Source organism: Cebus imitator, unplaced genomic scaffold (assembly GCF_001604975.1).
Source record: "Cebus imitator isolate Cc_AM_T3 unplaced genomic scaffold, Cebus_imitator-1.0 Scaffold112, whole genome shotgun sequence".
In the NCBI taxonomy this organism is placed as follows: Eukaryota; Metazoa; Chordata; class Mammalia; order Primates; family Cebidae; genus Cebus; species Cebus imitator.
In genome coordinates, this window is record NW_016107427.1 from 4,801,257 (window position 1) to 4,811,992 (window position 10,736).

Consider the following 10,736-nt stretch of genomic DNA (forward strand, 5'->3'; position numbering starts at 1 on the left):
GGGTCTGACCCAGCATTTGAACTCTGCCTTTTGTCATGGCCACCCCTGCAGCCCAGGCCGACTGGTTTGACAGTAGCCATTGTGCATGTGCTTAGCTGGGGCTTTAAGCTGAGAGTTGCCTGAAGTGTCACTTTGGAGACTAGTCACAGCTTGTAGAGTTTGGGGAGAGTAAGAGCCTCTCCATTTATTTTGGAGTTTCAACTTTTGAACCTGCAGCTTGAACCAGTTTTCAATGGTGAATTACAGCTGCTCTCACCAACTCAGTGCTCCGTGGCGGCTCAGTTTTTGGACTTGTGTTTTTTCATGTGTTTCTTTGTTATCAGTTTGGGTACTTTTTTGGTGTATCCAGAGTCATGTACGTGAACATACCCCTGATACATCTATGTATTTCTAAACAGCCCCCTAAAAAAGCTTCCAGGCTTTTGACTGGATTGCCTCCCCATGTTCTATGCGCCTTCTTTAACAGCCCTCTGATGATGACATCTCAGCGAGCCTGTGAGGAACGCTGCTCGGAATTGGAATCCGTGTTTTCAGAGAATGAAATCATTATTGAGGGGGCATGGGAGTAGCCCATTCATTCATTCACCTACTCATCCATTTCTTCAGTAAATGCCTGTGCAGGTGCTCTGTGCCCGGCGCTTGAGAGGTGATGATAGGCACACAGGTGCTGTCCCCAGGAGCTCACTCCCCACCTAGGGTGGCAGCCCCTTTGGGAGTCCCTCACGCTGCTTAAAGATTTGCAGCCCAGTTGGTGGAGTTACTTGAGTCTGTCTGACATCAGAGCCATCAGCTTGCTGGGCTTCACTGTAGAGGGTTTTCTCTTTTTAAAAACAGGAGAAATATCTCAGTGTTATGGCTCTGTCTTTGGAAAGCTTCAGAGCAGGTTTCTTCACGCCTGTTGCTGAGGGTGAGAGCTTTCGGCTTTGAGTCTCTGGCTGTCAGACGCTAACGCGCCTGGTTTCTCTTGCAGCTTTGCCATCGTCATCTGGGGCGTGCTCACGCAGAAGAAGCCGTTTGCAGGTGAGTGGACCCGCCTTTGAGGTGTAGTATGCTTGTCTCTGCTGGAATAATGGGGGGACATCTTGTTGTCCTTTCTCTGTCCTAAAACAGAGCCTGTGACCCACGCTCCCACAGGTGCTGCCCTGTGGTATAATTTGCATGCAGGAAAATGCACAGATCTGAAGGGGCCTGTTCAATGGAATTTTTTTAGCTGCCAGCTAGATTTTTTTGGGTAGTAAAATGTATATAACATAAAATTGGTCATGTTAGCCATTGAAAGTCTATAATTCAGTGACATTAAGTACACTGGCACTGTTGAACAAGCGTCACCACTGTCTAATTCCAGAACATTCTCATCATGCCCAAAGACAAAGCCCACGCCCATTCCGCAGTCCCTCTCCGTTCCTCCTGCGCAAGCCCCAGCAACCACCCGTCTGCTCTCTGTCTCCAGGGGTTTCCTGTGCTGGTATTTCCATCTAATTCTTTTTGTTTGTTCACTTTTTTAAAAAAATGTGGTAAAATATACATAACAAAGCTTAGCATGTCACTGTGTTAAGCATGAAGTCCAGGAGCATTCTGTATACCCACGTGCTTATGAAACCAACCCCCAGAGCTGCCCAGTGCTGTGGATTTGCACGTGGGAGTGCCCCCTGCCCAGCTTGAGAGCGGTGGTATTTCCTTCCCCTGCCAGGCAGCCACCACTCTGAACACCGTCTTCAACGTTACCGTAGCTTGACTTTTTTATCATAAAAATAAGTGAGTTTTTAGCTTTGTTAGAGAGATTCCCTTTTCCTCTAAAAACATTTCCAGGCTACTCATGGCATTTTTTGGTGTGACCTAAAATGTCTAAAAATAAAGATGAGCGTCAAGGCCTAGCACCTTGCTAGCTGGGGCTCAGACTAGGAGCCGACGTATGGGGAAGGTGCTGGGTGAGAAGAGATCTTCCCAGCATCGCAAGATCCAGTATCTCAGCAGCTTTTTAATTTTTTTTTGAGACAGAGTCTCGCTCTGTTGCCCAGGCTGGAGTACAATGGTGTGATCTCAGCTCACTGCAACCTCTGCCTCCTGTGTTCAAGTGATTCTCCCTGCCTCAGCCTCTTGAGTAGCTGGGATTACAGGCATCTGCCACTCTGCTTGACTAATTTTTGTATTTTTAGTAGAGACAGGATTTCACCATGTTGGCCAGTCCGGTCTCAAACTCCTGACCTCAGGTAATCGACTGCCTCATCCTCCAAAAGTACTGGGATTACAGGCATAAGCCACCACACCCAGCCATCCTGGGAGCTTTAAAAGAATGCTAATTGAAACGTGGACATGCTCCACCAGGCCCCTGCTGGCAGGTGTCCATCTGTGTTGTCTGACTGCCTGTCAACTTTCTTGCCTTCTGTGCATTCTCCCAAACAGTGGCCTATGGCCGGAATGCCTGTGAAATGTGGCGGTGTGCCAGGTGGTATGAGGGGGTCTGATAGATGTGACACCCGAAGCCAGGCACAGGGGACAGGTCAAGGCTCAAGCCCCTGTGCTTTATTGCTGAATATGCCTAGTGTTCCATTATTGGAATGGCAAGCATTTGGGAGTTAATAATCTGCTCAAGGTCATCGCCAAGGTCCGACTTTTCAAATTCAAAAAATTGCAATCTCAAGTATAAATGGGTTAATAGATAGGAGGGGTTCAAGGTGCAGGAGAACAAGGCCTCTCCCCAGCTTTCCCAGTCTGTGTTTGGCAGCAGGAAGTGTTCCAGGTGTTTCCTTCAGTTCACTCTCATTTTATTTAGAGGATTGGTTGGTTTTGGAAGTCTGAATAATCATGGAAATAACCTGTTAAATACTTAAGATATTTATTACACAAGATTTAATGGGAAAGTGGAGCAAAACATTGTATGGAATCCTGGCAGCTGTGGGTGATTCTCGGCTGATTTTCTACCCTGCTGAGGCACGTGGCCTCTCCAAAGAGCTGCCATTCCATGGGCGGCATGTTTGGATCCGGAGGGCGGAGAGGGCTGTCGGGAACAAGAAGCTTGAAGTCCACCTCGAGGGTTCCAGGCTGAGCAGAAAAAAGAATTTGACCCACTGAAGGCCACCCTGGGCCCTTCCCTGTCAGGGTAGAAGTCATAGCAATAATAACGATAATAGACGAGGGCCCAGGTTTGCTTGTCAAGGAGCTCGGGAAGGACAGGCGGGGTCCCGCATTGTGAATTGAAGGGAAAGACCCCTCCCACACCCCAACCCTGCCTGGTGCATCTGCAGGGGAGGCCAGCTGGGGGCCTGAGCTTGGGGCTGGAGTTGAAACTGAGGAAGCCTTCTTCGGACTGTAGACAGAGGTGGGTCCCCTGGGTGCAGGGCACTGCGGCCTCTATGGTGCGTGAGCCTCGTTCCCTTCCTGGCATGGGCCGTTGACGGAAAGAGCCTCATAAGATACTGTTCTCTCTTGAACCTCATCGTCCCTTGTATAGGATGCCCAGAATGGTCTGCTCTGTGACCAAACATACTGGCTCCATCTGGTAGATCAGAACCCAGGGAAGGAGGTAGATTTCACAACCAGGACGAGAGAGCACCGTACCCTGTGAGGATGAGGGTTACAGGAAGCTCTGGCTGTGAAGCTGGAGGGAAGCTGGTGTGGGGACGGCCCCATTGTGGCCCCTGGCGAGTGTGTTGTTTCCTCCCGAGGGTGACATGCTGCTGTGCAGCCCCACAGAGCCCCTGACTGTCGCCCTTCCCTTGGCAGATGAGAAGAACATCCTGCACATCATGGTGAAGGTGGTGAAGGGCCACCGCCCCGACCTGCCGCCTGTGTGCAGAGCCCGGCCGCGTGCCTGCAGCCACCTGATGCGCCTCATGCAGCGGTGCTGGCAGGGGGATCCGCGAGTCCGGCCCACCTTCCAAGGTGAGCACCCCGGGGTTTCCCTGGCACACTCTGCAGGTGTCACAGGAAACAGAGGTGACGGTCAGGGCAGGGGCAGAGACCAGGCCTGGGTGAGGAACTGGGTGTGTAACAGGTGGGCCGAAATGAGCCCTGCACAGATACGTTGTCCCGGCACCTGACCGTGGCCTCTGGTACCAATGGCTGGGCTACAGTGGCTGGAAATGAGTCGCCTCCAACCATCTGCCCCCTGCACCCAGCCAGGGTACTTGCTGCCCAGAGGAGTCTGTTCAGGAGCCTGAGGTTCAGGTGCGGCCATGCTCTTCGCAGACTCACCTGGCCGGTGGCTGGAGGCGCCGCCATTCTCTTGGGGAATTGACTTCCTGGGAAAGATGTGTCTCTGGGATAGGTTTGCATTTAAAGCTTATGGCAGAAAATGCATGCATGGGGAGCTTACCCGCCAGGTGCTGGCCGCTCTGCTCCCTGCATCTAGCAGGTGGGCTCCCCCGGGGAAGACTCCTGCTTTGAGTCTGGTGAGGCCTGCAAATGATTACTGATGGGGGACTGGGTTTGGCCGGCAAATTGCCCATGGGGGGCTCCTGGGCTTTCCGGGCAAGCTCAGCCTGGGCTGAGGCGTGCGAGAAATCCCCAGCACGTGGAGGCCCAGCGTTTAAATAGAACATGTGGGCACACAGTTGTCATCCCAGGAACATGTCCCCTTTTCTCCCCAAAAGAAATTACTTCTGAAACCGAGGACCTGTGTGAAAAGCCTGATGATGAAGTGAAAGAAACTGCTCATGACCTGGACGTGAAAAGCCCCCCGGAGCCCAGGAGTGAGGTAACAGGCCTTCCCACGGGGGTCTTTTGTCTCCTCGGCGTCCAGGGAGGGGTTTCCAGACCACTTCTCCTCTGTGCAGAACGCCTGCCGCCCGGGCCACTCTGCCTCTCTTCTGAGCCCATCCTGAACCCAACTCCGTTAGAAGCGTATGTCCCATGGGGGCTCAGGCCCCCTGCCCCGATGCATCCCGGCCCCACCTCCTGTGTGATTTTGCGTGAGTGGTGTAAGGGCTTCCCTGACACCAAATAGCCACTCATGTGATGTGTGTGGAACCACGGGATCAGAAGGCCCAGCCCCAGCCGGGGAGGGAGAGCTGGTATGTAGGTGCCTTTGGTGATCCAGTCCCTTTGTAGCTGCTCATAAGTGGTCTGTACTCGGATGAGTGCCACCGAGGTGATTTCAGATGTGATGAGAAATTCCGAGTGCCAAGGCTGGCTCACTAGCCTTTCAGGTAATGAGACTGGAGCAGACCTGTGAGGCCGAGCCTGATAAGTGAGCTTTATAATCTGTTATCTGGTGTTGGGCAATTGCTCCCAGGCTGTTGGTGTGAACTCAGGAGATCAGGAAACACGCAGGGTGCGCCCGCTGTCTAAATGTAAAGGTGTACATGTGCCAGTGAGTCTGGGAGCAAAGGTGCCCAGGCGGCTGCTGATAAAGAGGCAGACTTGGGCCCTGATAAGGGAGGGAAGGCAACCTACATGTGGGGGTTGCTCGGAACACCCAGCAACAGTGCAGGACATCGAGCCGTCCCCCGAAGGGTGGGGATCTGGAGCAAACAGGCGTGCCTAAAGGAAGGGGCGTGAAATCTTGTCAGATTCCACTCACTTACCAGAAGCCTGCTGCCCTCCAGTCCCTGAAGCGAGACCCTTTAAAAGGTCCCATTGGATTGGATCAGCCCTCGCCCCTGTGGCTGGGCCCTTCCCCCCTTCCCTCGTCCACACACAGTCCCCAGGCCAGCCCCACGTGGCTCCGCGGGGAGGTGGCACTTGTGGCCACGTGTGGGGGTCCTGCCCAGTTCCTCTCTGTCCTCTGGTTTCCTGCTAATGCTGGCCTGTGCTGGGCAGGCTGTGCCCCACCACACATGCTTCTCACTCTAGCTTGACACCATCTACCTTCGTTTGGGTGTACGGTGCTCCTGAGCAGGCAGCATCCAGAGCTGCCTGAGGCTGGATTTTGCACTTTAATGAAGTCGATCTTTCCTTAAGATGTCTTTGTGCTGGGTGGGCCGCGCCAGCCTTTGTAGCTCCGTCTTTGAGCTCCCTAGCTGTGCGGATGTGGTGGCCGATCTGTTATTTGCGTTGCTTCCAGGGTCCTCCTTTCCTCCCCTACGTCGCTCCCATGGCCCACCTGGCTCTTCGGTGTTTGTGTCACATGGGCGGGCTGTTCGGGGTGTCTTCACCTGCCCCACTTCTGCGTCTTTGCAGGTGGTGCCTGTGTCTTCGAGGCTCAAGCGGGCCTCCGCCCCCACCTTCGATAATGACCACAGCCTCTCTGAGCTGCTCTCGCAGCTGGACTCCGGAGTTTCCCAGGCCGTCGAGGGCCCAGAGGAGCTCAGCCGCAGTTCCTCTGAGTCCAAGCTGCCATCGACTGGCAGCGGGAAGAGGCTCTCAGGGGTGTCCTCGGTGGACTCCGCCTTCTCTTCCAGAGGATCGCTGTCGCTGTCCTTTGAGCGGGAGCCTTCGACTAGCGGTGAGTGGGGATGGCTCTTTGTGTCCCGAGAGCTCTGGGGCTCGGCGGGACGTTTGACTGGACTCAGTGGGCAGCTACACAGAATCAAGGGGACAGTTTCCTGACCCGGCAAGGATGCTTCTTTGTGTTCTCTGTGTCTTAACTAATTAATTTTGGGTGTTGGGCATTTGGCTGTGTCCCGTGTCACTTAGCATGTGAGGGGAACAGGCCATATCACCAGCTCATGAAGCCATCTTGCCTGTGCCAATGCCATGGGCAGAGGCTGACCTCAGGGCTACAGTCCAGTGAGCCCGGGGAAGGGTCGAGCCCCACTCCCTGCTGGGCTTCCTGCCTCGCAGATGGCAGTCCTGCACCCTCTGCTCAGACACTGCTGTGCCAGGACAGGACCACATCTGTGCCCTGCATCTGGCAGAGAGGAGGCCAGAATGAGCACCAGGCCCAGCACCCGGGGGCTGGGAGAGGGAAAAAAGCATCTTCCAAACACAAAAGCCATCAAAGTTAATATAAAAAGGCAAGATTCGCTAAGTGAGAAGAGCACCTCCCTCACAGGTAGTTTGCGAGGGTAGCCTGGTGTTAAAACCTCCAAGGATAACCAACACGTTACAAGGCCTGGGCGGGCCTTTTGCGTGTGTGGACTCTGTTTACAGTAGCCCATTGCCCATGGAGAAATATGTTCTAGAACATTCTCTTTGGGTCTATACTCTGAAATGACATATTGTCTTCATGCTGGAGAGAGGATTACTTTCCTGGCTCAACTCGGAACGCCGGTGTTGAAACACTGAGCCTGACTGGGAGGGTCCGTTTTCTTAACACCTGGACCCCACCTCCTTCCACATGCCCTGTGCTTCACACGAGGGTGGAGGAGAGTCGCTTCAGGAATTCCAGACACGGCAGTAGGATTTTTGTGGTAAATAAAACTTTTCATCCTGAGTGCTGGACTGACGTTCTCCTGAAACGAGAGGCTCGTTCCCTTCAGGATTGTCATAGAAAATGTGCCTCTCAACCTCCCCAGGTCAGCAGGTGCCACTTGAGGTGGGGCGGGAGCTGCAGCTGCTCCTTCCAGCTCTGGGCAGCAGCTCTGCAGGCCGCTAGGCCTGGGGCGTCGCAGGTGTTAAGGCTTCCAGGTGAAGGGGCTCCTGCCTGGTCTTTTTAGTCTGTGCCCTTTTTTCTTCTTTCTTCAATGAAGGAATGTGTGCAGTCACTATCATCTCTAAGCACCAAGGGGGCTCGCCACCCTGCAGGACAGTGAGGGCTGGTTTTGTTCTGCTAACCCACTAATGAGCACCTGGGAGACACTCTCTGGCCTGCCCTGGGGCTTCCCGCTAGGACCTTAATAAGGAGGCACAGATAGCGCTCAAACATGGTCAGGTGACCAGCGAGCAGCCCAGAGGCTGTGGCACTCCTCCCGCTGAGGGCCACAGCCAGGTTCCCCAAGACACCACGTGCCTGGGTGTGCAGCCGCACTCTGACCCTTGCCTCTCCTCTTCCTGCAGATCTGGGCACCACAGACGTCCAGAAGAAGAAGCTTGTGGATGCCATCGTGTCTGGGGACACCAGCAAGCTGATGAAGATCCTGCAGCCACAGGACGTGGACCTGGTGCTGGACGGTGGCGCCAGCCTGCTGCACCTGGCGGTGGAGGCCGGGCAGGAGGAGTGCGTCAAGTGGCTGCTGCTCAACAATGCCAACCCCAACCTGACCAACCGCAGGGGCTCCACCCCGCTGCACATGGCCGTGGAGAGGCGGGGGCGGGGCATCGTGGAGCTCCTGCTGGCACGGAAGATCAGCGTCAACGCCAAGGATGAGGACCAGTGGACGGCCCTCCACTTTGCCGCCCAGAGCGGGGACGAGTCTAGCACACGGCTGCTGCTGGAGAAGAACGCCTCGGTCAACGAGGTGGACTTCGAGGGCCGGACGCCCATGCACGTGGCCTGCCAGCACGGGCAGGAGAACATCGTGCGCATCCTGCTGCGCCGAGGCGTGGACGTGAGCCTGCCGGGCAAGGACGCCTGGCTGCCGCTGCACTATGCAGCCTGGCAGGGCCACCTGCCCATCGTCAAGCTGCTGGCCAAGCAGCCGGGGATGAGCGTGAACGCGCAGACGCTGGACGGGAGGACGCCCCTGCACCTGGCTGCACAGCGCGGGCACTACCGCGTGGCCCGCATCCTCATCGACCTGTGCTCCGACGTCAACGTCTGCAACCTGCTGGCACAGACGCCCCTGCACGTGGCCGCCGAGACGGGGCACACCAGCACTGCCAGGCTGCTCCTGCATCGGGGCGCCGGCAAGGAGGCCGTGACCTCGGATGGCTACACTGCCCTGCACCTGGCTGCCCGCAACGGACACCTGGCCACCGTCAAGCTGCTCGTTGAGGAGAAGGCCAATGTGCTGGCCCGGGGACCCCTGAACCAGACGGCGCTGCACCTGGCCGCCGCCCACGGGCACTCAGAGGTGGTGGAAGAGTTGGTCAGCGCCGACGTCATCGACCTGTTTGACGAGCAGGGGCTCAGTGCGTTGCACCTGGCCGCCCAGGGCCGGCACGCACAGACGGTGGAGACCCTGCTCAGGCACGGGGCCTACATCAACCTGCAGAGCCTCAAGTTCCAGGGCGGCCACGGCCCCGCCGCCACACTCCTGCGGTGAAGCAAGACCTAGCTGGCTGCCTGCGGAGACCAGGGGTCTGTGTGGGGCTCCTGTCCTGTCCTTGTGTTCCTTGTGGGGATGAAACGATGCTGCCTGGGGCCCTGTCGTGGCTTGCCTAGACATTGACGGAGTGCAGGTGACGTGGTGGCGTCAGGAGGCTGTGCTGCTGACCGGAGCGTCCCCTCCAGGTGAAGCTGGCTCAGGTGCACTTGGCCGCTCCCCGATCACCAATCTAGGCACTTGCTGTCCGAAGGGACCATGGGTCAGAGTCATTTCATTGTGCTCCTAATGGGCCGCTGAAGCTGGTCCCTTGGTGAGGAAGCCCCAGGTGAGGAAGCGTCCACTCTCCTGAGGCGAACCACCTTGGGTCACTGGAGCTCACCAGTCTTGACGGCGGAGGTGCAGGAGCAACTGCGTTTTTTCTCTTCATACACGGCGGTGGGCAGAGAGGCCTGTCTCAAGGTTTTCCACGGAATTGTATCTGAAAGAGATGAGTGCCTGATCAGCTGTTGTTGGAAACCTGTTAAAAACATTCACAACGCTGGACAGTCTAGTCTGTAAGCGATGACTGAGTAGTAGGGTTGGCTTTGAAAACAAACAACGTTTTATGCAACAAGGAATGAACGGTGGCAGCCAGCATTACGGGGACGTGTGTGTGGCCAGCTCTGAACTGTTCAGTCTGTTGTTCTTTGGTGAGTCCTTGTGGACAGCTGCACACACGTGGCCACGTGCTGCTAGCTGCTGTTCATTGCTCTTTGCCTAAGATGTTTGGGGAACTCTAGAGCCACAGGCATAAGAGTCATTAAAAATTCTCCCTTTGTAACCTCAGTTCTGGGGACTGAGGCGAGCCCCCTCAGGTGGTTGGAGTGCACCAGTTTTTGGGGAAGAGGTGCAGAAGAAACTGTGTTTTTTATCTTCAGACTGCGTATGAAGATAAAATCACATAGAATTACCTAGACATAGTATTACCTAGGTAGACGCACGGCTCATCTGCACCCTTTCCAGCTCTCAGTTTTGATAGGTGGTTGTTCATGCCAAGGGATAGTGTTTTGGGGTTTTGGGGGGAGGGCTTCTGACCTGCTTTGCAGACATGCATCTGCACCTCAGCTGTTTGGGGTGTGGCCCCAGGGAAGTTCTTGGATGTAAAAGATGTGGCCGTCTAGTGTCTTAACTTCACTGTCACCTGTGTCCCATAGGGTGCCTTCTGAATACTGTTATTAGAATAAGTTTGTTGGAGAACATGACCCTGTGTGCAAACACGTACTGTGGCCTGGTGTATGTTAGAGATTGATGTTAATGTACCGTGTATGTTAATGTGAATCTGGGCAGGATACTTCTTTTCCATGACAGGAAATATCCATGTTGTTGAAACTGGCTATGTTTTAATATGCCTCATTGTGCCTTTACTGTGTTGTGCTACCATTGTGTGGACTGTGTGGGAGACAAAATGTTCCATTTGATGTCAATAAAGCAAAGTACTTGGTGCTTTTTTGAAGCTGGTTGAGACTGCTTTTTCTTATAAACAAGCTCAAGTCATCTGATTTCTGAAAACCAAAGGCTGGAGGCAGTGACGGGAGCTTGCAGAGGCCCTTCTGGAAGGCACCCAGAATTAACCTAGGCTTTGGGGCCCCGAGAAAGCAGGGTGGTTGGGTGTTGTCCTCAGCCTGGGCTCCTCTACACGCAGGTGATCCAATGGGGAGAGAAGCGTGT

General features: G+C 54.9%; 1 protein-coding gene across 2 annotated transcripts in view; it reads left to right on the forward strand.

Moving 5' to 3' along the window:
* RIPK4 (receptor interacting serine/threonine kinase 4) overlaps positions 1 to 10,525 on the forward strand; it is a 28,361-nt gene extending 17,836 nt beyond the window's left edge. For both annotated transcript variants that reach the window (XM_017538611.2, XM_037742065.1), the window contains 5 exons: positions 971 to 1,020; positions 3,724 to 3,882; positions 4,593 to 4,696; positions 6,121 to 6,385; positions 7,879 to 10,525. In XM_017538611.2, coding sequence (XP_017394100.1) covers positions 971 to 1,020; positions 3,724 to 3,882; positions 4,593 to 4,696; positions 6,121 to 6,385; positions 7,879 to 9,026 — 1,726 coding nt within the window. In that variant the 3' untranslated portion in view covers positions 9,027 to 10,525. The remainder of the gene's footprint in view (positions 1 to 970; positions 1,021 to 3,723; positions 3,883 to 4,592; positions 4,697 to 6,120; positions 6,386 to 7,878) is intronic.
* The last annotated feature ends 211 nt before the right edge of the window (positions 10,526 to 10,736 follow it).